This window comes from Syngnathoides biaculeatus, chromosome 22 (assembly GCF_019802595.1).
Source record: "Syngnathoides biaculeatus isolate LvHL_M chromosome 22, ASM1980259v1, whole genome shotgun sequence".
Classification (NCBI taxonomy): Eukaryota; Metazoa; Chordata; class Actinopteri; order Syngnathiformes; family Syngnathidae; genus Syngnathoides; species Syngnathoides biaculeatus.
This window is the reverse complement of record NC_084661.1, coordinates 14,013,346-14,040,452: the sequence shown is the minus strand read 5'-3', so window position 1 is coordinate 14,040,452 and position 27,107 is coordinate 14,013,346. Positions and strand designations below refer to the sequence as shown.

At 41.9% G+C, this 27,107-nt stretch overlaps 2 protein-coding genes across 2 annotated transcripts in view; both read right to left on the bottom strand.

The window, feature by feature from the left end:
- Positions 1–11,417, bottom strand: part of LOC133495987 (zinc finger protein 385C-like) — a 36,661-nt gene extending 25,244 nt beyond the window's left edge. Inside the window, exon 1 of the mRNA XM_061811096.1 lies at positions 11,284–11,417. Within this exon, the coding sequence (XP_061667080.1) occupies positions 11,284–11,413 (130 nt within the window). The 5' untranslated portion in view covers positions 11,414–11,417. The remainder of the gene's footprint in view (positions 1–11,283) is intronic.
- A 4,594-nt stretch (positions 11,418–16,011) lies between these two features.
- Positions 16,012–21,087, bottom strand: LOC133495902 (ras-related protein Rab-5C-like). Its single transcript, XM_061810952.1, has 6 exons — positions 20,956–21,087; positions 19,440–19,729; positions 18,195–18,346; positions 17,097–17,219; positions 16,930–17,023; positions 16,012–16,782 (listed from the first exon to the last, which is right to left on the bottom strand). The coding sequence occupies exons 2-6, from the start codon at positions 19,612–19,614 to the stop codon at positions 16,652–16,654; spliced, it is 675 nt and encodes a 224-aa protein (XP_061666936.1). The 5' UTR covers positions 19,615–19,729; positions 20,956–21,087; the 3' UTR covers positions 16,012–16,651.
- Positions 21,088–27,107: the final 6,020 nt, after the last annotated feature.

Genomic DNA, 27,107 nt, shown 5'->3' with positions numbered 1-27,107 from the left:
GTGCCAAATAAGTTGTTTATTTGTACGCAGGGCAACCGTTCGTATTGACTCGCGCGAGACGGGCCACGCGTTTTAAAGACGCGACACTCGAATGCGTCGCGTACGCAGCAGCGGCGTATGCATCTGTCCCACTTTGACATCCATCTGGTGGACACCTCGCAGTAGTAATCAGCAGATAACACACAGCACTGTGTAGCTGGAGATTAGCTGCAGTGTTAAACAAAGAGGCTGAGCAGGTTCGGGACATGCCAGCTCTTTAATTAGACCCCTGCTATCTGACGACATTCACCAACAAACACACACACACACACAGACACACACACTTGCTTTCGTTTAAACCGAAATAAATATCTAACCCCGGTGGAGTAGCGGGAATTTATTTGATCCATTTTACTGCGGTATTGTGTCTGTTCGATCAGAGGTCGCTATTTAACGATATTTAACATCATTTTGCGCTTCTTTTACGCCACGACAACATGATTAATTGAACGATAGCATTTTGTTTTTAAATAGCTTCCATAAAAAGTAATATTGACTTGTCAATTAGTAAGTCAATAACATGTAAATAACAAAGGAGAGTAGACTTTTTTTGTTTAGGATTTCAAATGCTAACCATTTACATTTCCATCTATCCATCAATTTTCTTTTGCCACTTATCCTCACGAGGGTCACGGGGAGTGCTGGAGCCTATCCCAGCTGTCAACGGGCAGGAGGCGGGGTACACCCTGAACTGGTTGCCAGCCAAGACAAACAGCCACACTCACAATCACACCAAGGGGCTATTTCGAGAGTCCAATTAATGTTGCATATTTTGGGGATGTGGGAGGAAACCAGAGTGCCCGGAGAAAACCCACGCTGGCACGGGGAGGACATGCAAACTCCACACGGGCGGGGTCGGGACAGAACCCGGGTCCACAGAACTGTGAGGCCAACGCTTTACCAGCTGATCCACCGTGCCGCCCCATTTAGATTTATCACCCTGAAATGAAAAAGTGAATATTTTTGAATGTTCAGTTGTTTTTTTTAATTAGAAAAACAATTCATGTTTTACATTATAAAAGTTAGCAATTAAAAAATTAAATAGAATATAAATCATTAAACAGTTTTTGTCACTTTTTTTTTTGTTGCTTTAATTCACAAAAGATTGTGCTGTTCCTTCAGGAGTGGCTGCTATGTGTTCTTTGCAGAGGATGAAGAATATATGCCTGCAGATATTGTTAATTTATCTGTCTACGTGTGTTGCTCCAACGTTTGTGCTCAATATCCCGTTATGCTTTTTAAATACACTTGTAATTCTCTTAGTTTTAGAGTTAATTTGGCGTAACTTGGCAAGGTGGGACTGGCAATAATGAAAGATTTTCACATTGCTGCCAGCAGTGAAGTGAGTTGAGCTCAGGTTCACAGCCACTATACAATGCTTGTATCTCAAGTAAAAAACGTTTTTTAAAAATCACGTAAGTCAGGTCACTAGTATGTCACGGCAACACTGTATTTTCTAATCACTTTTGCACCCCCTCCCAATTCTATTTATGGAGAGGAGTCCAGATTATGTGGTCATATCAGACAGGATTAAACGACGAGAGAAGAGTTCCTTCCGTGGTGGCTGCCCAGTAACAGGACACACGCAGCGGGGGATACGCGGGTGGAAACCTCACGGTGGCGAAAACCCTTGGCGAGCGCCCAGCGGAGTAAAGGACGCGGGACTCAGCCAAGGACGAGCGCGGCGCGGCGGCAGCCGGGAGATAAGAGGTTAGCGAGGTAAAGACAACCGGTACGAAGAGGAGAGTGTGTTTGTCTCGTGATAAACACCCCCGGGGGAAAATATTCAGACAAGATGATTTATATTGGAATGCAAATACTGCAGTCAAGAAGCACAATGGCTGATGCTTGAGGCAATTTGAGAAAAAAAAAAAAAAAAAAGGGAAAAGTGCAACATAGGAGGGGAACTTTTTTTATTTATTTATTTTTGGAAACTGCAGGGAGGGACTGCACTCCAAGCAAGGACAACAGGAATTGTGGGCATCTGTCACAGACCATCAGGGTGGGTGGACCCTAAGGCTGCTCAAGGGATGTGACCTCTGTTTAAAGTGGGACATGCAATCCTTAAACTCTCACTGGCCACAACATTAGGAGCAAAAATAAAAAAAATTAAAATCGACAATTGAAATGGAAAATTGACTTTTGGTTTACAATGACTGTTTATAGAATCATTCCCCCCTTACTTAGCCGCTATGTAGGGACTCTGAAATAGTGAACTTCAGTGAACCTTTGCAATGCTTGCGGTTCGGCAGTTACATATTTTATAAATACAGGCTGAAAGATTGATCTGTTCATTGTTTCTGTGCTCAGGCTAAACCAGTAAAAGTATTATTTGGCACCATCTTGTGGAGTCTTTGTTAGTTTTAACCAATTGCTACTGTTTTTTTCATCTGCAATTGAGGTGTCCATTTGTGCTGGCCGTGCTTGAATGCACCTCACCTGCAGCCAAAAGAGTAAGCGTTTTATATTTTTCTTTGCGGATACATTCTGCCTTCATCGCCTAACATTTATTATTGTGGGTAAATGTAAGTACGTGATTTGAATGACTTACTGCACACCGTTTGTGTAATGCGCTACTGCACTTATTTGTTTACCCCTGTGAGATGTCATTTTGGTACTAGCGTGTTATTTAGGCTTGTATGTTAGCTAATAGTATTGAGGACTACAGGGAGTCCTCGGTCTACGACTGAGATCCGTTCCTACGGCAGCGACTTAACTTGAATTTCGACTTAAGTCGGACTCCACCGTTAACGTCAGAATTCACATCAAAATACTTTCTATAAAAAAACAAATACATTGAAATAAACAAGATGATGTACTCAGCATTACTGCTAAAAGTTGGATGGAGAAGAAGAAGGGGAGGTCGTGCTTAGCTATTGCGAAGGAACCTGGTCCTCAATCTTCTCCATCTCAACATGTATCAAAGAACCTTGTTTTGTGGTCATTGTATCCGACATAGGAACGGAACCCTTCACATGCGCTAAATTATGGGCTTTGTCTTTAATAACTGTCACCACGGTCGACCGACTGAAGCCTTGGTGGTGTTGGTGTCGCTCCTTCCTCCAATCTTTTAATGATCTTGAGCTTCGTTTCCGTGGTAATGGATTTTCTTCTGGTTGCAGAACCATTGCTAAAAGAGACAGGTTTCTTCTTTGGGGCGATAATGTCTCAAAAGGAGGCCGAAAAAATGCAAAGATACTCCCGGCGCACAAACACGGACGAGCATTAGCCAGACAAAATGGCGGACGGGCGTTGTAAAGTCGAAACGTCTTCGGTCGAGACCGTCTTAACCCGAGGACTCCCTGTATTGTGAAGCTAGTTTACTTTTCTTGAATAATTTAACTACTTAATACAGTTGCGTATGTAACATGAGTTCATAATTTGTGTACATGTTAAATGCATGGTGTTGATGCTTTATGATCTCTGGTTTTCATTAACTTAAGACAAATAAACTGCTCCCTCAAATATTTCAATTCATGGACAAAGTATAGATTATAAATATGAATGTAACATGGAAAGAAGACGAACTGAATTTGAAATCAGAAGTTATGGAAAATGGTGGCATGCGCATACACTAATCTATGTTAATAAACTATTTGTTAATGCGTATCAGGTGTGTTGTAAGTTTCCAATTTCAGTACACGAAATAGACACACTTTAATTGATTTAGTGGGCCACATAAAGTGTTCCAGTGGTTTGGATCTGGGCCCAGCGGCTTGAGTTTGATATCGGTGAACTACACAAAGGCGAGACAAATGACCCGGAAGAGCACCGTGAACACGCTTTGATTAGTCATCATCGTTAGTCATCCCTGCCTCCGCGTTCGCTTCCGCCCACCGCGCCGCACGGAGAGCATACGGTCCGCTTGGCCTGCCGACCGTTAGCATTTGTTGCAAGTTTTAGACGGCGAGGAAATGCCTCGGAGCCGAATCGAAGCGTCCACCCGTCGAGTGGGAAGGAGACAGTCAGTCATATTGCCATAAAAGCGTCGCATCCCCTCGCAAGAGAGAGACGGGCCTCGCCTCGGGTCCGCGCTCGACGCATCCATTATCAGCGTGGCACCGTTGCCGTTCCGGGAGCTGTCAAGGAGCGGAGACGTGGCAGGAAGTGTCATAACCCCGCCGTGCCCCGAGATTGTTTCCGAATGTAAACGCGCGTTCACGCCCGTGTATCCCTTGGAACACTGGGATGTCTGGAACACTTGAATAGGGCCCGGCTGAAATTCCACGCATGGCTTTTTATAGCCGACTCGCTCTGGGATTTACATATTCTAGAACTAATAATAGAGCCGGCGTATTTATTGCTCAGTTTTGACATCTAGCAGTGTGATGTTTGGAGCGTTAATGTGTCTACTATTAATAATAAGATACGCGCTCACCTTGCGCAACATCAGGCACACCTGCTCAAAAGTTAATGAGATACAAATATACAGCAAAAAGGACCACGATATTAATTAATTGGTGACTATATTCAGTTATGTAATACCACACTCCAACAACAATTTTTGCGAGGATTATTTTCACATCCCCAAAAATATTTATTTATTTATTTATTTATTTTAATTACAAATTTCTTTTGTATTTTCATTTTGGACATGCTGCATTAAAAATAAAATCTCAAATTTTGTAGTATTTACATTTTTCATCCCCCCGTTAAGTACATCAAAATTTTCACTTATGCTTTTTGTGACAGTAAATGGGTGCATATTAAAGGGAGTGATGCTGTGCACACTAAACTGCTGCAGATTAAAAAATATATATACAAACAAAGAAAATAATATTACAATTAAATAACGAATAAAAAAACATCAGAATTTTTGCTGACTTTTTTTTTTTGTCATTTACAACATACAAAGAATGGTACCTATTGGTTTGGCCAGAAGTGTCAGTGAATTTTGCAACATTATGTAAAAAGTTCCTTTCCATTGAAAGAAAATAAAACACATATTGTCACAAATCCATTTTTCTTGTGTCCCTGTCACAACTGGAGAGTGTACTACACTTCCACGACTGTGCAAAACTAACCACGTTCTAGATAAATTCATCACTGAGCCAAACTGATTTTTCCTGTAAGCCTCCATTTTTTGTCGAAGCCATCCGAAACCATTATGAGGAAATGTAGGTCACGTCTTTATATTCGATGTAGAGGGGAAGGAAAGAAGGAAGGAAGAGGCGGACGGAATCTGACTGGATGCCGATTTCCTTGAGCGACGCACAAAGAACCAGCGCGTTGTGCTAATTCCGCAGTTTGTCAAATGAGCACTTGCTAACGGGCATCCCAGCCCTTGACACGTCTATTAACATGGGATGTGCTTGTCCTCCACAATATAAAAACAACAATTAAAAGAGCTGTACAAAAATAAAACAACAATTAATTAGCAATTTTGTAATGATTTCTTGTAGTGGTTGCTATCATATCTTCAGTTGGGCACTTCGTGTACCTCACATTGAGCAGCTATCCGTTAGCATCTGCTCTGCCGTTAACTTCCAACACTGTCAATAACGACCCAGGCCTTATCTGCATCGTCTTGAGACGTTTACCATGCTGCTTCCTCTAGCGCCAACCCCACAAAAAGCTTTTCCTGCCTGTTTCAACCGCTACTAGAATCTTCCATCACCCCGAGGTTCACCGGCAAGCTAACGTTAGCAACTCGCCAGCTAACATGGCGTTACGGAACAGCAGAAAAAAAATGCGTCGTTGTTCCGATCTATACATTAGTCACTATCCAAAAGATTAAATTACTTTACCCTTCACTGAAAAGATCACCACCAAGGTGAAGCAATCCAATCCAATATTTCAAATTTCAGGACCGAGCCATCCTATCGCTAGATAAGATCACTCGCACTCCCAGAAAGCCGTCCATCCTGCAAATGTCTTATCTACGCCGACTCCTTTTTGGGACCTGACATGCTGAATTGAATTGATTTTTTTTTTTTTTTAATTAGGTTCACTCTCTGGGTAAATGCTCTTAATTGCCTGAATTACTGCGCTGGCTCCTTCAGGTGGCTCGGCTTAAGCACAATATGCATTGCTGCTCCGCCACACAAAGCGGTCGCATCGAATCACATCCTTATCAGGGATGAGCAGATTCTCGTAATTAAAAGGCAAGGTACTGTAACTATTACGCTCGTATCGCAGTTTTGCAATTTAGCATTGCCCAACTGTCTAGTATGTGCTGTCTACGCATTGGTCTGTAAGATGTAGCCTCGAATGCAAGTAATATATTTTTATTTTCAGGGTTTAGGCATAGCCGGCTAGCTTACTGCACGCTGCAATGGTAGAGAAATCGGAGTAGTTATAACAACTAAGTAACTTATAATTGATCCCAGTAATGCCAACGAATGCCTTCTGAAGTTCTTATATAGTTGGGGGGCGGGCAAATTAGGCCAGACCCATCAGCGCGTGAAATGGCGGCATTTTAGCCACGCCCCTAAAATCATATTTGCGTTCATATGTACGGAATAGAAACGAATTAGAAACAAATATATGAATTCTGTTTTGTATTCACCATTGTTTACATTTACATTGTCACTGCTTGATGTAAATACCGTAATTTCCGTACTATAAGCCACGGCTTTTGTCGCACGCTTTCAACCCTGCGCCTTATACAATGATGCCGCTAATTTATGCAGTTTTTTCCAGCGGGCGCCAGGGGGAGCTCGAGCAGAAAAGGTAAAAGTGAGACAGGTGTGAATATATGTGTCGAGGAAGATTCAAATTTAATGTAACTTCGCGCTTTGTGCATGAATAAAATTAGCAGGAACCGACCCTCATCGTGGAAAATGCAAGAAAAAATGCGTATGACGCAGCTTTCGAGTTAAAAGCAATCAAGCTGGGCGATAAAGAAGGAAAACAGAGCTGCTCCACATAAACTTGGTATAAATGAATCGATGGTGAGACACTGGAAACGGTAGCGGGAAGAACTGGAGCAATGTAAAAAGACGAAAAAAGCAATAGTCAAAAAGTAATCAAAGCAGGTGGCCTGAACCATGTTGCTGCTGTGTTACTGCCGCGTCTCAGTGACTTTTACCGGTATGTTTTTTTTTAATCCAGCCCTGTTAGTGCTGTGTCACAGGCACTGTTTGGGAAAAAAAAGCTAAGGTATATTATTAAAACTTTAAAAACTCTTTCCGTGTACCGTCTTTCTTTGTAAATATCTCATGTCTGGACACGCGGATTATAGACCGGTGCGGCTTATGTCTCCACAAAATGGTTTTTCGTTTAAAAATTTACTGGGTGAGGCTTATAATCAGGTGCGTCTTATAGTCCAGAAATTACGGGAACTAAGTGTAAACATGCTTTTTTTTTCACATACACATAAAAATACACATAAAAATCAATTTCTACATAATATTGGGCATGAACCGGGATCGGTCACTCGGACCTACAATGTAAATCTAGGTTGATGAAAGACGATCATGAGAGGTCATTTTAAATAGTCTACCTTACTGCCTTAGTGTTTTTCAGTCATGTGTTGGGGGAGGTGGGGGGGGGGTGGGCGCCACAAAAATCAGCAGAGCGGTGAATGCAATAATGGCTCCCTAATTTAACGGCCATTTAATTCAGTCTGCAGGGCGAGTCTTTTGTGTCGGGCGGGAATGGTTTTCAAAAAGCCAATAGAACTCGCCGTTTAATTGCAAAATTAGTCGAATAGAGGGCACCTGTCACTTTTTCAAGCGACGCTCTCCGACTATTTTGATCGGAATGTTTTTTGTGATTGTTTTGTTGTCTTAACGACAAATAACAATGTTGCAAAATTCTCCTGTATGGAAGAAAGGCACCCGCAATTCCCATTCGTCGCGCCTCATTTTTCCACCCTGGGCTTCAGCCAGCATCAGAGCAGAGATTTTTTTTCTTGCCCCCCCCCCATCCTGAGCCCTATCTTTGCTTGTGAGAAGCAGAATAAAGATGACAGTTATCAGCGCTCAGGCAGGCAGTCATGTGACTTGTAATGACACAGCCCAAAGACGAGCCATTACAATCTCTGAAGGGAGCCTCAACACAAAAATCCATTTTGGCCGTGTCTGAGGTGGGGGGGGACGCGAGTCCGCCTGCGATAAGGCGACGCGTCGCCCCTGTTTGTAATTTCGCGAGTCGCACAATCCATTTGAAATGTAGTTTTGGAGATAACAAAGACAAAAGTGGAATTTTTTTTACACGTTAATTTTAGTAATTATCCTTTTTTATTCGTTATCGTACCATCGAGACATCGGGTCAGGGGGGTGGAATTTTGCAACGATGGCCGCTGGCGGCGAGGCACACGCCATGACAGAAAATGGCGGCTCAAAGCGCAACGGCTGGACGCGGGATTCCGTCGTCGTGTTTCTCCCGCACATATTTACACGTGTCAGTCCTTTGTTTGTGCCATTTCAATTAAACAGCCAACGTGAGCAAGAATCCGCGTCAACAAAAATATTGCGCTGCGATAATGTGATCAGCATGGGCGGCGAGCGTATATAGGTGGGGAAGGGGGTTGGGGTGGGGGTGTATACTGCGGCTCAAGCTGCTCCCTTCGCAATCCTGTTCCACTTGGTTAGTCTCAATTTCACAGATGATGTTCTTCGCCGACACCGAGGCTGGAAGTCAAACGCGAAAGCGCAGACGAGGCGCGGAGAAAAATTCAACTTCATCACTGCTGCTTGGCTCAGAAGTCCTCGGCAAATGTCACCTTTCGATCGGGGCGGGGCGTGGCGGGGAATGCGGACCTCCGCAGCGAGCCGCAACCAATGAGACAGCGGGACACGTACGCGCGACTAACGGTGACGTAATTAAGCTTTTGGGGAAAATCAGAAACAGAGCCTGAAGTCTTTCTTAAAGAAAAAAATAATAATAAAAGCTTACTAAACACTCCTAATAGATGCCTGGTACTCTACAGTTTATATTTACACGTTATTTAAATATGTTTCCTTTTCTATTTATGGGAAATCTATTTTCCATTGTACATTTAAAAACTTCCCAGAAAGACTGACTGAATAACACATTAATTACTGTATTTTCCGCACTATAAGGCGCGCCTTCAATGAATGGTCGATTTAAAAAAAAAAAAATCATATATAAGGCGCACCGCATTATAAGGCGCATAGAATAGACGCTACAGTAAAGACTGTGGTTACATTATGCATCCATTAGATGGAGCTGCGCTAAAGGCTCCGTATTGATCCATATATAAGGCGCACCAGATTATAAGGCGCACTGTCGGTTTTTGAGAAAACTAAAGACTTTTAAGTGCGTCTTATAGTGCTACTTTTTATGAGATTTATGTTTTTTGGTGTGTCATCATTTTTTTTAGTTGTAAAGTATGTGTTCTGGCTCCAAAAAGGATGGAATTCTGCGGCATGTTTACACACAACCACCAGTGGTAGCACTAGCTTGCAAGCCTACTTAACATTTTGTTTCATAACGATCGCGTTTCAACACAATCTCCAACACACGCACCCAAAATTAGCAATTAGCAGTGTGACGTTTCTGCAAACTCATTTTGACACAAACGGGCTGGCAAAACAGCCCTGCAGCAGGACTCCCAGATATATTTATGATTTCCGAGGAAAGTTATTAAATCCACAGCGAGGGATTCATTTCTGAATAAACTCTCCGCGCTGAGGTAAAGCTAAAATTGTCACGGTAAAAAAAAACGAAAAAAAACCCAAGATATTCTGCGCTTTGAGAACAAATAAGTGTACAGTATGTGTCATGTTCAAGTGGTGGAGAGTGAGGCCCTTATGGGCGCACACCTACGCCCCAAAAGACGAGCGGCAGGCAGGTGAAGCAGCTGGTGAAAATGACAACATCGCTCCGAGGAGTGGGCAGCGGGAGGCGCGGGATTTGACGAATCAAGGACCTTTTGTTCACGGGCGGGGGGCGCGGGGGGTGGGGGACTGCTCGGCACAGCCGGGCGTCGTTTGGAGCCATTTAGCCAACGCGGAGGAGGACGGGAGACGGGAAGGTCATTTAAGATGATGTGGCCGGAGTGGGGCGTTTAAGTGGACCTTCTTCGCTTGATTGGAGTGCGAGCTCATCGGCGCATCTTGTGCTATTTACACTACATGGAGGGGGAAAAATGCGATTGAGCAAATGTTTATCATTTAATATTTTTAGTATTTGTGGGATAAATGTTAGGGGCCTTTCAAAATGATCTGGCAGTGGCCCACGAGCCATAAGTTCCTCACCGCTGACCTGCCAAACGCTTTGATTGAACAATTCATTATTTTCTATGTAAAATAGTTATTTGGTTTGAACATCTCAGAAGATTAAAAAAAAAACGCAAATGTTTTCATTGTTTACCCCTCAAATTTATGCAAATGTCATATTTTGTAGAAAACAAGTCTGCTTTTCATGAAGGATGGCAGAAATTGGATTTGGATATTTACAAGTTAAACAATGTATGTAAAGCATTAATCGATCATTTCAATAGTTGATTTGGTCATTTATGAGTTGTGAATTAATTGATCAAATTGCTGCATCGCTCATGAATTACACGGAAATCCTGCGAAAGATTGTTTTTGGGAGTCATTTTATGAAATTTAATGGCAAAAAGGGAACAAAAACACCAGCTAAATACTGTTAGAAAGCAGATTTACACGCAAGAAGGGTGGAAAAATAGCCACAAAATGGATACACTCCTTCAACAAAGTCATATTTAGGGCCCTTCGTCTGTGTAAAAGGCCAACAAAACCTGCAACACCAGTTGTTGGGGTTTTTCTTGTGCGTGTGTGGAAAAAAAAACCCCCCACAAAACAGACATATCACTAAATTAATATTTTACACTTCGTAGTAATTCAGATCTGCCAAAATATTAGCAGTACATCTCCATGTAATACAATGCAGGTCGTCAGACAACGCGACGGATAAATAAAATAAATAATATCATATTGTTACACGGAAAAATTTCTACTAATTGTAAACATTAGCCAAACAAATTAGCATCGTTTAAAAAAAAACACGAATAGTTTTAAAGGTAATCTTCATCAGACAGCGCTTCTGAAAATATAAATCACATTTTAAATACATTTAAAGTCGTTCTGCATTAAGTCATCCAAAAATAAAAAAAAATTAAAAAGATGATAGTAATGATTACTTTGTGTCAGTCCCATTAATCTGTTTTCCGTGACATTTTGCGATAGTTTTGAGAACCCGCATTCCAGTTCAAAATAACTAAGAAGACCCTGTACTTAAAGATATTGTTTAAAATAATAACAATAACACGCAGAGTAAGAAAGTATAAATGTGGGTAAAAGTGTGTCGTACCTGGGAGAGGTGGCCCCCCGGCTTCCCCGCTGCTGATGTCCATTTCCTGGCTCTCGACCTGACTGAGCCCGCACTCGGCTGCCTCCGCCTCCCTCTCCCTCTCTCTCTTTCTCGCTCTCTCTGGCCACATCCAACATGGCGGCGACGTCGACGTACGATAAAGCGCACAAGGCCTAAATCCTTAGGGTATCCCCGTTCTCATAATAGATTCTACCTTGCGCAAATTGGTCTGCTGCCATACGTCAGGATGTCCGCCATATTGGATGTCCCATATAGGTCAATGGCGTGAACAGATCTTTTCCAAACACAGTCGTGGGAAATAGATTGGATCTACAAATAACGTTTACCATTTTTAAAAGATAATTACAGCTTTATTACACATTCTAAACTATTTCCAAACTTTTTCAAAACTCTTATAGCAGAACATATAGATTAAGAGGCTATATTAAGTAGATAAATAGTTTTACAGAGATGATGACAGATTACAGCGATGATTACAATGTGAAAAGATTATCTAAAGCTATACAGCGGTGCCACATACACCATCTGGAGAAATTCAAAGTACATTTTTCTTCAAGAAAATGACAAACCGCCCAAAATGTAAACAAAATCCATCCTAATCACCATAAATGCTCTTTATTAAATATATTAATGTATGCGGATTTCTACAGATGTGTTTTTGCTCTGACTGACCAATGAGTGCATGGAAAAATGCTGACATCACCGAGGGTTAGCGCGCTGGGGCCGTGAGGACGAATTTGAAATCTGACAGTTTCTTTGCTAATACGGCAGTTTATTGTTTAATTTACAAATCAACAGTGCTGATTCTGAAGGCCGTGGGCACAGTACCGCATGGGGGCGTGGGGGGGGGGGGGGTTCAACAGTGGAAACATACTTGGGCGTTTGAACTATATGTCCTTCGCATTGAATCTGGCACGTGACTCCAGCCTATTGCCGCTTACCCTAAAAATAAAGGCCAACATGTGTTTGTACAGTCATACACAAACAGACGAGGGTCTCTGTTTGCATACGAAACATGACATATGAATAATGTTTTAAACCGCCCTCCCGTTGAGGCGCAGCAAAGTGCCTTTGGTGCATTTCCAGGGAAGACCGATCGGCACGCTCTTAGCGGCACTCGGCGCCGACATTAGCATAAGTGTTCTTATTAAAGTAGATTTTTTTTTTTGTACTTCACGTTTCACACAAAAGTGGCATGCCCGTGACACACTTCAATTAAGCCCGTCTCTATAGCAACGCTGCTCCGACAGACACCGTGCCTGGTGTACGCAAAAAATATAATCTAAAAATTAATAAATATACACTTTACTTCATTTGATTGCCTTCATTCCTCATCTATATAAAAACAAACAAACACACAAATATAAAAAAAAAATTCAATTGTAGTGGGAGCTAAGCTTTAAGTTGAAATTTCTGGGTGACCCTAAAATGGACTTTAAAGGTCAAGTGTCATCCTTATAAACATTCTAAAATAGATCATGTAATGAAAAATACATATAACATTATTCACTTCAATGTCTATACGAAAAAGTAAATATGAGTGGAGATCGCGTCATCCGTGTGCAAAGTTGCGGAAATCTCATTCGACATCCAAGTGGTCGCCATATTGGGTGCATCTACTGCCTGTGATGTCACACTGGGACATTCGCCATTGAAAACACGCAGCGCCACCTACTATGGGAGACGAACGCGCCCCTTCTGACACGGAAGCTCTTTTTGAAGAAGAGAACGTCTCACAAACGAGTGAAGTGACCGGGGCAATATTGCCCTATCGTTTCAAGACATATTTAGATGATATGCGGATCATCTAAATATATATGGTGACCACTTACCATATTGGCTGCATCTTCTGCCCGTGACGTCACACTGGGACATTCGCCATTGAAAACACGCTGCGCCACCTTACATTGACACATTTAGCACCCCTGACTTAGGTGCGTGGATCTTTTGTTACATTCTGAGAGGTTTAGGTCCCCTCACTCCCCCAAATATTATTAATTTTTTAGCAGCTGTTATACACACCTACGTGCCATTTGGAACCCACGAAGCTCTCGTCTTTTTCACCCGTGCAATCCATTTTTCACGACAGCCGGGTTTTTTTTGAAAAGTACGAAGAGCGAATCCATCTTCCCGAGCGTTCGAACAATATCCAGCAATGCAACGAGCCGGCATTTTGGCTAACGTGAAGGAACAACGAGAGACCTTCCAGCAGGTAAAACTAGTAGAAACGTACAAGACCGCGAGAGTGCGCTACTGCTGTGAATGTCACTTCCTGCTTCTTCTCGAAAACAAATCCCTCGAGAGGATTTTCATGGCGGGAGTTACAAAAAGCCATCAAAATCATGTTGTGTGGTGAAAAAACGGATGGGTCCATTCCGGCTACTGTTTTTTTTTTTTTTTTTTTTAATAACATACTAAAAATCATGCATTTCATGACAGTGGAACTTCAGCCTCTACTGGTGAACTTTGACCTTCTCTCAACATTTGACCGCACGTGTCCAAGTGTTCAGTACTTATTGCGCAACTTGCTCTTCTCTTCGAGGAGATGAATGGCAAAATTCATCACAGGCTTCTGTACCTTTCTGTGACTCTTCCAGTCTCTCTGTTGCAACTTTAATCGAATATCACTCGTCGAAAAAAAAAAAAAAAGCTTTTCAAAAGAATATTATTATAACACGCTATTGTACAAATAAAGTCGTTATTCCGGTACTTTCCGCAAGTAATGGAGTAAATAGATGCTAGTGGCAAAATGACCACGCGATCGTTTGAGTTTTCAGTTTTAACATCGCAGTCGTCCCCTTTTTACACTCGGGCAGGCCTTTTGGTAGCAGCACGGCGCGATGTTTCATTATAGATAAGAGACAATTATGCTCGCGCGTCGTGATGGGATTGTTATCTGCACACACCTCAGAGCGAGGCGCACGCTGTGCAAACAAACTGCTGCTCGCATCCTCACGCCCTTGCTCCTCCACCCCCCCCCCCAAAAGATAAACAGAATGCATTAGGAAAGAAGCATTTCTGTAGGTTTTTCTTTTTTTTTTGTATTCAATACTTTTTTTTTAATCCATTAACTGCAAAAGGGGGTTAATCTGAAAAAGATTTGTCGTTATGACAACCATTACGGGCCACTTTTCATCTTTCATTTGTGGAGCAAATTGGACACAATCATCGGCGGCGGCAGTAAGTAAACGGGGTGAAAGGGGCGCAGGTTAGGGTGGGAGTCGGGGGGTTGGGGATGTTCCTTCCCGGGTCTTCCGCCGCCACCGTTCACGCAGGCCGAGCATGAAATGAGTACCTCTCCGTGACACGTCTTGATTGACGGCGCCACAAATGAGAAATTATTTACTGTGAACAGAGCGGGCCTCCTGCTCTTTGGCGGAGATGCTGCATATCTCGGAGGCGAGTGTGTGAGTGGAAGGTCTGATGCTGATGATGATGACGGTTGGTACATCATCCATCCACCACTGCAGCAGCAGAGGGGACGGGGGGGCACACAGTCGTTGTGATTCCCATGGAGACATGACTTGATTTTGTTGACGGACGCATTATACAACGGACGTTTGAAGCATTTGCAGGAATATTACGAAACTAGTACACGTAATGTATTGCGACAAGCAATTTCTGGTAGACAGTCATTCATTCTGCAGCAATTAAAGATATAAAAATGTACACTGTGATATACATAGATCTTCTCGAGTTCACGCTTAAGTGTTAAAATATAATAATACTATATTTGCGCTGCAGTATTATTATCATAATGTGAAGGTAATTTAAAGAAGGGGTCGAAAAAGAAGGGAGAAGGAGACAAACGATTACAAATCTAGAATTAAACTACAAAATAATGTTAAAATATATACAAATTTAAGTATTAGAACCTCATTGCTTAAATTAAACACATACATAAAAAAATTATATCAAAGTTTTATACGTCCAAGCAACATTTTCAACCTGAGCAATAGGCACATTTTAAATTAGATTTTAAGTAAATCTACAAATTAAAAAAATTATCATTTTATTTTTGAAAATAAAATAAAACATGCTCAAAAACATTCATTGAAAGTTTCACCTGATTTTAACATTCAGTTAAAATTAAAAGTAACATTTTGAAAATACAAATATTAGCTTCAAATTTCAATTTATGTAAACAGAAATTAAGCAAGCAAAATATTGATTAGAATAAGCGCTCAATTTTGGCATAATTTTTAAAAACAGTACAGTATACAGTATTTACAGTACACGCTTTTTTTCTCTCGTTAGGCTGCAGTACACAACATCCAGCATTTTAGTGAGCTGCCGCCATCTAGCGGTCAAATATGATTTCTACTACCTGTGACGTGATTCTTTTTATTCAGATGCCCGTCCTTAGGATCCTTTTAGGGGTTTTGTTAAAATAATAATAATGATGATAAATCAGCATATTCTTCCTGTGTAAAACGTTTAATACACTTTATCTAAAAGTCTACACACCCATGTACAAATGCTTCTTTTGTGTAATAGCCCAAATTCCAGTTCAATTGCAGAGGCTACACTGTACATGACATTAATGGTGGAAAAACATTTTTCAATTATATATCGTCATCTCGTGTTTTTTTAAATCGTTCAAAACGTGGTATTTGAACAGGTCTGTGTAAACTTTTTCTTTTCACAGGAAAAAATGCTGAGCGACATCCACTGGTGACATTGCTGAATAAACACGACAAGCCATGATAAATTGTCTTGCATGAGCTTTATTATATTTCGTGTACACCTTATTACCACCACTCTAATCCAAATCACTGATGATGATGACGACAACCATCATTAAGACGAACATTCCTGGGAGAAAAAAAAAAAAAAATCCTATTTTCTGATGATTGCTGAAAAGGAAGTCAATGGAAGCTACAACACACAGTATGCATACAGTATATAATATATATAGTATTCGTGTGTGTATATAAATATATATACTGTGTTTTTATATACACATAAACATACATAATATACACACAACATACCCACGAGAAAATGGGAAGAGACCAAAAAACGAAAAATAAAAATCAACCACCCCCTAAAAAAAAAAAATAATAATTGAAGACAGTTTGAAAAGAGGAAGTGATGAAAATGAGGAGGGAGGGAGGGAGGTAGATAGATGGAAGGAGAACAGTCGGAAGGGATCATCCCACTTCGCTTGTGATTTTTGGTTTTAAAAAAAAAAAAAAAAAAAAGCATCCAGATAATTTCATCTTCAATTTCAGAGGAGATGAACAGGAAGAAGAGAAGTAGGCAGGAGGAGGAGGAGGGGGGAGGCGAAGGTGCTCTGCCTGTCCTCCAGTGTTTCTTTTCATTAAGTGTTGTGCCCGCGAAGGTTCTAGTTCCCGCCGCCGCTACAGCACCGGCTGCTGCGGCTGTGAGAGGCGGTGTCGTGCAGGTTGACCCCCGCGCCGCTCCGTCCCGCTTGGCCGGCGCCCGCCTGAGGGTCATTCTTTGGTAGCTTGTTGGCTGACGGGACAAAAACCGGACGCACGTTTACAAAAAAGTACTTCTACTACCCTCTTGCCGTATTTTTTTGTGATATTTGTATGCGTGGTGTTCAATTAGAAGGTCCGAAGTTTGAAGTCAACATTGCGACATAAATACAACACTTACCAATAGCCATAAAAATATCATTGACATTGAGGGCGGTCTTGGCTGAAGTCTCCATGAAGAGGAGTCCGTTTTCGTCCGCGTATTCTTGCGCCTCCTGAGCAGAAGATGCGGATCGCGTCTGTTGAAGCCAAACGACGGTACGCACGTACGGTACTTCCGCCTCATACCTGATGTTCCACCGCTCGCTTGTCTGCGATGTCCACCTTGTTGCCGGCCAGCGCGATCACGATGTTGGGGTTGGCTTGCCTCTGCAGCTCCTTGACCCAGTTCTTTGCGCGCACGAACGTGTCCTGAAGATCGACAACTTCACTTGCATTGCTGTCGTTCGTTGTACGCGGCGGTGCTTTCGCTTCCGCGTGGTCCGGCTTGCAAGTTTGTCACGATATGAAAAGTTCCATCTCGTGTCACGTTTTTTGCCATAAAATCAATATTTACATCGAAAGGAAAATTCCCGGTCTACGGAGCGCACCTGATCATAAGCTAGCGCGGCACTAGTATCAACACGGGGTTAGCTTTAGCGTGGGGCTAGCGCTAAACTCTCTCTGTGTACCAAGGCTTATAACCAGGTGTGCTAACGCTAGCCCCACACTAATGCTAGCGCCGCGCTAGCATTAAACTCTGTCTACCGAGGATTATAACCAGGTGCGCTAACACTAGCGCCGCATCACCGCATAAACCGCAGGGTTGAAAACGTGTGAAAAAAAGTCGCGGCTTGTAGGCTGGAAATTACGGTGTATCGATATTGTCTGATATAGAAAAGAGACATCTTGTTTAATGTTTATTGCATCACTCACACGTCTGAAAAAAAGTTTGGGAAGATGATCAAAACAAAAAACTTGCTCTTGTGGATTTAAGAGGCTTTTTAAAATTAATTTTCTAAGGCCTGTGATATCACGTGACTGCATACCATTTTAAACAATCACAACTTAATATATTAGCAATTTTTTGGGAATATTAAATTAGCAATTGAACATATTTTGGGGGTGGGGCCTTATGTGTCAATGTAAAAATACAAGCACAGTAACAATATAGGTCTTGCCGAATAAAGATGTCATGTAACATGTTTGAGAATTCATACAAGATGGCGTTTTTTTTTTTTTTTTATTTCCTAAAAAGTAGCTGATTTGGGGGTTCACTGATTCTCCCTGACAACAACAATTATCATAATTGTTGGTGATTATGTAGGGTTGATTCATAAGTGTTGCTCCAAATGATATTTATAGAAAGAGTGAGCAAACAGGATAGACGCCGAGGACGCGACTTACCGTGTTGGTGATGTCGTAGACCACGATGGCGGCCTGAGCGCCTCGGTAGTACATGGGCGCCAGGCTGTGGTAGCGCTCCTGGCCCGCGGTGTCCCAGATCTCGAACTTGACAGTGACGTCGTCCAGGCTGACCGTTTGAGTCAGGAAAGCCGCTAGGGAGGACAGAGTGCACTTATTTGATTCATTTTAGATATGTATGACCCAAAACGTTTTGAGGCATTGGACAGTGGTGATATAAATGTTTGTGTTTAGAACAAAAATAACATTTTTAGTTACGCAGATAGCAATAGATAGATCATTCATAACACACTGAAACCTAGACTTGTGAGTTCCCGAACAGATCACTGTCATGAAATGCATAATTTTTAGTATGTTATTAATGAAAAAAAGGCAACCGGAATGGAACCATCCATTTTTTCACCACAAAACATGATTTTGACGTACATGGCTTTTTGTAACTCCCGCCATGAAAATCCTCTCGAGCGATTTGTTTTCGACAACAAGCAGGAAGTGATGACGTACAGTGCAGTAGCGCACTCAAGCCGTCTCGTGTGTTTATACTAGTTTTACCTGCTGGAAGGTAGCTCGGGCGGGGAGGTGGTTTGGACGCATGCGGTTTGCCCGTGATCCGCATATCATCTAAATATGGCTCGAAACGATAGGGTAATATTGCCCCGGTCATTTCAATCGATTGTGAGATGTTCTCTTCTTCGAAAAGAGCTTCCGTGTCAGAAAGGACGTGTTCGTCTCCCATAGTAGGTGCCACAGCGTGTTTTCAATGGCGACCGTCCCAGTGTGACGTCACGGACAGAAGATGCAGCCAATATGGCGACCACTCGGATGTCGAATGAGACTTCCGCAACTTTGCGCATGGATGACGCGCTCTCCACTCAGATTTATTTTTTCGTATAGACATTGAAGTGAATAATGTTACGTGTATTTTCATTACAATATCTATATTAGAATGTTTATAGGCGAAACACTTGAACTTTAACGTGCTTCATTGAGACAAATGTAGTGCCTTGCCACCAGCTCACGGCCCCTTGGTACCAAGAAACGATCTTGAACTATTTTAGCACAATCCCGACAACCCGATTTCATGCAAGTACAACCCTTGACCTATGTACGAATGCCTTTACATACAAGTTTTTCAAGTTATGAGTAACTTGTTGTGAAACACTTTTTGCGAAAAAATAAAAACCGCACCCGCGATCAAAACTATCGCATACTGACTGAAGCGCTTACCTCCAATGGTGCTCTCTTGGAATTCGTGGAATTGGCCTTTGACAAAGCGCAGCACCAGGCTGGACTTGCCCACCGCCGACTCCCCCAGCAGCACCAGCTTGAACTGGAAGCTCTTGTTGGGCGCCGCCGTCGCGCCGTTGGGCCTGCTCGCACCGCCGCCGCCGCGTCCCGCCATTGACACAGATGGAAGAGGCTGTTTACGGATGGGGCGGCCCCGAGCCGGAAAAAAACCGGACTGGCGACTCAGGCACTGGTGGTGAGCGGAGTGGACGATCGGACTCCAGAAGGTGCTGCACGTTTGACACAGTGGAAAATTCAGATAATGAATTTATATTCAGACTAATTTGGGTATTCAAGCCATATGGATTAATTTGTTTTTGTTACCAGGTTGTAATCCCCACATATTGAAAGATCTTAAATCATATTACCCAATAGAAATTCATGGAATTGCTATAATCCCTTACAGCCCCCCCAAAACACCCATTTTTCCTCAAACGTTTATAATGTACTGGATTAGTAATGCATAATTGTACCAGTTAAAAGTTTTCATATTACATATATTACTACATTTTTAAAAACTCAATGTGAAAATGTAAGCATTTAAAAAGTGCTCATTATAAAACAATTTAACACATACCAAAAATGGTGTGGAACATAAAGAGTTGAAATTTCTTCCTCAAGGGCCAACAGTCTCACAACAATACAAAAATCATAAAATAAATAATCCAGTCATGACTAAGAACAACAAATTCAGACATGTCTCTCTCTCTTTGGTTTCAGTGTCATGTGACAAATGGAGCGTAAATTGATTGGCTGGATTTGACTGATGTGACGAGTAAGGTCGATTGCTTCTGTCTGCGAGCATAACTTGATTGGCTGGATTTGATGAGTTCAAAACTCAGATCAATTGCTTCAGCCTCGTTAACTTATTTACTCCTTATTGTGTTTTGAATTTTGGACTTTCAATTTGAATTTAAACATTTTTTAACGTTGATTTTGCCGGAATTCTTTCAGTATAGTTTTACACACATTGTTAGGAAAAATCTGAATTTATTTGATTTTGAATTGTTTTACACAATTATTTTCAAAATGTTTGTGCATGTCAAAGCTTGCTGCTTTGAAGTTGAATATTTTAATTGATGCTAAACAAAATCCAGTGGGAGATATTTAAACTCGAAAGCTGTCAGATTCCCCCACCTTCCTATTAAATACTCTGTCATGATTAGGATTGTTGTCTGCGCCATAGTGCAATCATTTGTTTTCTCAATCTTTATCGCCACGTATTCATAATTGTGGTCGAAAAAGGGTAATCCTGTGACGAATAAATACAAAAGTGAGCAAATAGAGGAATTTCCCTTGCAAAACTTGTCTGGTATTTGCCTTGTGTTCAATCCAGGAGGTGTCTCAACAACAGTCAGTTCGCCGCGAGGCTAAATCCTGTTAGCAGCCTAACTACGTGTCATCTGACACGAAACGTTCACGCGAAACTAAACAATCATCACGCCAAAGTTCTTACCAATAACAAATGCTGCGTCAAAAGTAAGCAGCGACCATGGTAGTCCTCCGCAATAACAGCTTTTAATCCTTTACTTGTGGCCAAGTGTTGACAAGTCCAACAATAATGTTGCACTTCCGCCTTGAATAACTTCTTCTTCTGCGTCATCTTTTTTTGGACAGGGTATGCGCTGATTGGACGCTACTGCCCCTAACTGGTGAGTCTGGTCATTGCAAATGTCAAATATTACACTTTCAGCCGGTGGGCCTGATTTAATGCTTTTAATGATTATATTATGATATGTTATATTAACTATTACATTATTAAAATGTTTATATTTTAAAAAATATATGTCAAAATGCTATGAATTAATTAATATAATAGAAGCAAAATTGAATTTAATTATATAACATATATTTAAATGTTAACCACTCCGACGGGTCAACTCTGCTGCCAAATAAATAAACACATTTGTATTATGTATTGCCATAATCATCTTAACGGTTATAAAACATGAGATCGGATGGAAATCCACAAAGGGAAAATAGAATCTGTTCTAAGCCAATTAAAGTATATTTATGCTATTGTAAACAACGTAAAATGTCTAAATATAGGTCAATCAAAACTATTTTTTGATAGCACCATTAATATTATAGCTACTAAAAAGGTTTGTGCATAGCCTTCTATCTGTAAGCCTCTTATTTTTATGTCCACTAGGTGGCAATAAAGGAAAGTAATATCCTTTTATATATATATATATATATATATATATATATATATATATATATATATATGAATCCATTTTCAAAATGAATTTATTGTCATTTATATACCGTACATATAAATTACATACTCCAGTTGGTACAGTATATTACGACAGCATAAATTACAGTATTTTATTATCATGAGAGTGAGTCCAAATGGTTTGCATATTTTTGTATTTCAACTGCTTTCGGAGCTTAAAAAAAGGCATTTTAAAAAAAATCATAATACAGCGATTAACATGAAATCTAACCAATATTTGCGTAGCTGGTGTTAAACATCGCTTGCTAAAATGACATTCAAATTAGACAATGCTTTGACCTCATCAGAGAGATCAGGCCAGTAGAGAGTTTAGGGATACAATACAGTAAATCCCTTAGCAATTTCCAACATGAAAATGAACAAAAATAATATACATGCATATACTGTACTAAGGGTGTATTTTACTGTACTTAGACTTTGGTATTACTGAAGTTAGAATTATGATAAAGGTCACACACAAAAACCCACACAAGTGTAATATACAGTCCAGAATTGCAACATTTATTCTCAAAAACTGATTTACAGTAATGGGGATGCAACCATCGTTTGAGAATTTCCAAAGTATTGGACGTCAGGCAGCTAGCATTAGCTTTAGCTTTAGCGATGATGGATCAAGTGAGGAATGCTGGCAATAAATTAAAAACTATAATTGGGTAAAACCTCATTTATAGCGTGTTATAAGCAAATTCCTTTTCTTTTTCTTTTTTAATCAGCGGGGAATTTTTTTGTACCGATTCACACGCAACATATGTGTTATATTAAGTGGTTGGTGTACAGTAGTTTTATAGATTGGAGCGAGTTATTGTTTTTACTATTGTGCTGCCTATTTCCTCGCAAAGTCCTCTATTATGCTCTAATTGGGAGGACATTTTGAACGCTCGTTACAGCGAAGAGAGACCTTTGACCTCTTCTCGCGTCTTGTTGGTTTCGGAGGCCCGAGGTGCCGCGGAGTTGAGTTGTTTTGCGTGAAAGAGTCACCTTCAAGTCCAGCCACCAGCCAGGCTTTTTGGTGGGAAGGTGCTCGGAATTACAATCAGTTGCCACCTCTTCGAGAGCGCCTCGCCGCCTTTCCCGTTTGTTCCACGCAACTCTCGCTCGTGTAATTAATTTGCGACGTAGCGGGGGAGAGGGGGGACGCCGCCGCGCGTCGACTTCTAACTCCGACGCCGCGACATGTTCGGCATCTGACATCTGTTTTTTTTTTTCCCCTCTCGCTCTTTTTGAACTGCAGTCCGAGTGCACGGAACACGTGGCCGGAGTGGACGCTGGGATTACAAAAGCAGGTGTTGAAAGGGGGGAGGGGGGAGGGGGGGGGACGCGTGGGTGGCCAGTGTGACACGGTTACTGCAGCAACCTGCAGCGTGTGCGTGTATGCGCGTGTGATGAATAAGTAAAAAGATAGTTTTGTCCGTTTCTGTTCAGTGAGGGCACGCAAAAGAAAGAAAAAAAAAACAAAAAACAAAAACATTGAGCGGCGCCCGAGTTGCACAGGGTTGCCATGGCGATGGGGGAGCGACTGCCGTGATTAACACGCGTGGGCCTCTGACCTCCCCCTGTCATCGCCGACGCCCCGCTTGCAACGACTGAGTTCCAATTATGCGCAAGTACCGTAATTTCTCGAAAATAATGCACACATTTTTCCAGAAATATTTTCAAAAAGTTAATAGAACGCATTATATTTAGGTACGGATGAAAAAATGAAAAATATCATATTTTGTAGTCGTATACAGGTACATAGCGTGGTAAAAAACATACATTTGGATATTATTGATATGATATGTCTTATGTTACACATTTATATATATTACGGTAATGTGCGCCCCCCCAACCTGAACTGTCAGAGCTCCTCCGGGGGAGCTAGCATTTTACGATTGTTAGCGTAGCATGCTTGTTGCTAATGCGTCAAAGATTAGAAACGACTGCCCATAAGTTTGTTTAAACTAAGACGAAAAAAATGTCGACTACGACGGCTAGTTCTGCAGCTCCTTTTAAAAGAAATGTGTGATCACCCGTTCCGATGATGCCGGCAACCCAGAAGTTGCGCCGCAGTCCGAAACGACGACAGCTCGCCTCAATCGCTTCAGGTGGGTATCAAAACAACGGGAGAGCGCACACAATTGAAATGCTCGCTTTTTTAAAAAAATGTGCCCATCCCGCTAGTTACTACGTAGTTTGAGCTCACGTTGTTTTGCTAGCCACCTGACGCCATCGTGAAAGATGCTACGGATTGGAGCCGAAGGGAGGGGGAGAGATAACCCTGCGCAACCCGAACTTTTGGGATCCAAAAAAATATTTCAAGTCATCAGTGATGAGTTCTGCAGCGACGCACCAAATAAAGCGACTATGGATCTTTTTCAGATTGGAGGCTTCTTTTGAAGTCTGGGCCAAGGATTTGTCATGAAGTGGATAAACCGCACTGTGCAAAAACGCTTTCGTCAAACAGTGCGAAATATTTATTTAAGACTGTAATATGTGTTATCAACAGTATGAATAAAATGTTATGCAATCATTGAGCATTTATTTTTGTTGGTTGAGGGATTCTGTTCTGACAATTACAGGGACCAGGACAAGCGTGTCCTGTGGCCAAGTCCCGAGATTTTATTACGGCTACATTATCATGTGCGCAATGATTATTATTAAAAGCAATACAAGTACAAACCTAACAAAATATAAATACAGATCATACCTAATATTCTGCGCATATGGGTAGCGGGAAATTGGTGGTGCGCATTGTACATTGGTAGGACGGTTTTCCTGATTTTTTTGGGGGTCTACTTTGGGGGTGCGCATTATACATCAGGGCGCATTATACTCAAGAAATCACGGTACTAGTTCTTCAAATAAATAAAAGTTTTCCTCCATCCTCAGCCGCGAGTGACAAAGTTGCCACTTTCAAGGTTGTAACGCACCTTCGTCGACGGATTTCGCCGCGAGAGACAAAGTATGTTGGCCCGGCGTGAACATCAGAATTCATTAGCGACGCTGGCCGCCGTCCAGTCCAACACACCCAAGCCGGCTTTTGATGTATTTTGTGTTTTAAGGTTATTAGAGATGATTAAAACACTCTCTTTGAAGAGCAAAGCTGTCATTATATTTCTCCCCCTTGTTTTTGTGTTCGACTCCCAATCATCTCACGCAGCGCCACTGGAAAGCCAAGGCGGCCTTGCAATTTGCAGAAAGACTTAAGACTCAATTTTTTGTTTTTTTTTTGCCATTAAGTGGCGACAGCAAAAGGGGGTTATTTGCCTCTAAATTCCATTAAAATGAATCGAAACAGGCCTTATTAAGAGTTTACGGCGGGCGGCGGGCCGAAGCCATCCCTCTTCCACCTTGGCGGTTCTTCCCAGACGTCAGCTGAGCGCGGAGGCGGCTCGTTTACCATTCCGTGTGCGAGCGGCACATAAAAACACGTTCGTCAGGGCTGCCGACTACGGCGGGTTCATTTACTGCTGCTGTCCACCGCTGACGTCAGAAGATGAATATGTGACGATTAGGGCCAGATGTCCGATTAATCGTCGGATTAATTTTTAAAATATGTACGGTGAATTAAATCATTTCTTTTTAGGATCCTTAATGGTTGAAAGTAAAGATGGGAATATAATCAGAACATCTGGCTGTTTTACTGTACTTTAGTATTTGTTTGACTAAAGGACAGAGATAACTTTTTGAGCAGTGAGACATTACAAGAAACAGTCATTCATCCATTTTCTTTGCCGCTTATCCTCACAAGGGTTGCGGAAGTGCTGGAGCCTATTCCGACTGTAAACGGGCAGGAGGCGGGGTACACCCACAACTGGTTGCCAGCTAATCGCATGGACACAAAGACAAATAGCCACACTCATAATCACACCTAGGCGCAATTTAAAGGGAAGAATTAATGTTGGGGGTGGCACGGTGGATGAGCTGGAAAGTGTTGGCCTCACAGTTCGGAGGTCCCAGGTTCGATCTTGGAGCCACCGGTGAGGGGTTTGCATGTTTCCCCCGTGCATGCGTGGGTTTTCCCCGGGCACTCCGGTTTCCTCCCACGTGCCAAAAGACATGCAACATTAATTGGACACTCTAAAATTGCCCCTAGGTGTGATCGTGAGTGCGGCTATTCATCTCTATGTACCCTGTGACTGGCTGGCAACCAGTTCGGGATATACCCCGCCTCCTGCACTTTGACAGCTGGGATAGGCTCCAGCACTCCCTGTGATACTTGTGAGGATAAGCAGCAAAGAAAATGGATGGATGGATGATTAATCATTAGCGTACTAGGGACACTTTGGCTTTTACTCTGAGGTACTGCGGTGCAGTCCCTTACGAGTTTTTCTGTGACCAAATGTATCGAAACTCTATTAATCCATTCCATTCCAAAATGTACAAAATAATAATCTTGTAATATTGTATCAAAACCTAATTGGGAAAAGAATATTGAGAAATTATTGGCCGTGCGCCTGTAAGGGGCGTGGCCTAGCGAGTGACATCAGAAGCTGCAATCGAGTTGGCGGGTTATTTCAGCGTGAGTTGTGGCCTACAGCAGGTCTTTGTTAACTGACTTTGTATGTGTGTGGGCATTACGGTATTCCTTTGTCCATTGTTTGTTTTGTTTTTTCTTCACTAGACTCGAGCGGCAGCGTATCTGAAGCTCGTTAGAATCGCAGATTTTGGCTCACAACAAAAGGGAAAACATCGACCACTCGCTGCTTGTAACTTTAAAAACTCATAACTCCAGGTACCACCGCCAGGTATTTACATCTGGATTGAATACTCTACTTGGAAGGTAGATCCATAGCGAGAAGTACTGAAAAATAATGGCACAATAACACAGATTGTCTATGCTCCGCTCTGCGTTTATGCTAGTACTGGTGTGACCAACGTAAAAACCAAAGAGCAAAGATGGAAAATTAATCAGTCATGGCGAAAACAATAGCCAAAAGACAGAAAACTTTTTGCAATGTCCTGCAGAAGAACCAAACCACTGGTGTACCGAGTCACTGACATCAAAACCTCATGTTTTTGTTTGATTTTTCAAATTTCAGTCTCCATATTAAACAGATAACAGCACGAGGCCACGTGTCTCCCGCTTGAACCTTCATATTGGAAAAAAATTGGAACATGATGGAGGATCATCCACGATGAAAGTAACTCCTCGGAATGTTGACCTCACTTGAGCCAAAACCTTGAAAAAGGTGGCAGGGGATCAGACAGTCAGGAAGTGATCGCTTTGTGCATGCGTGTGCGAGTGCAGATGTATTTTCTGCACTTTCAGGCGTCTTCTATAAAAGACCGGAAATCAACCACGCACAAAACAAAACAAAACAAAACCCTGCAGTCCATTCGATGGTCTTCATCCAATTTTTTTTTTTTCCTGTCTCGCGTCAGTGATG

Coding starts and splice junctions, on each gene's coding strand:
- LOC133495902 (XM_061810952.1), bottom strand. CDS start 19,614: ATGGCGGGACGCGGCGGCGGCGGTGCGAGCAGGCCCAACGGCGCGACG. Junction 17,220..18,194: donor TCTACGACATCACCAACACG/GTAAGTCGCGTC, acceptor GTCGATCTTCAG/GACACGTTCGTGCGCGCAAA. Junction 16,783..16,929: donor TGATATTTTTATGGCTATTG/GTAAGTGTTGTA, acceptor TTGTCCCGTCAG/CCAACAAGCTACCAAAGAAT.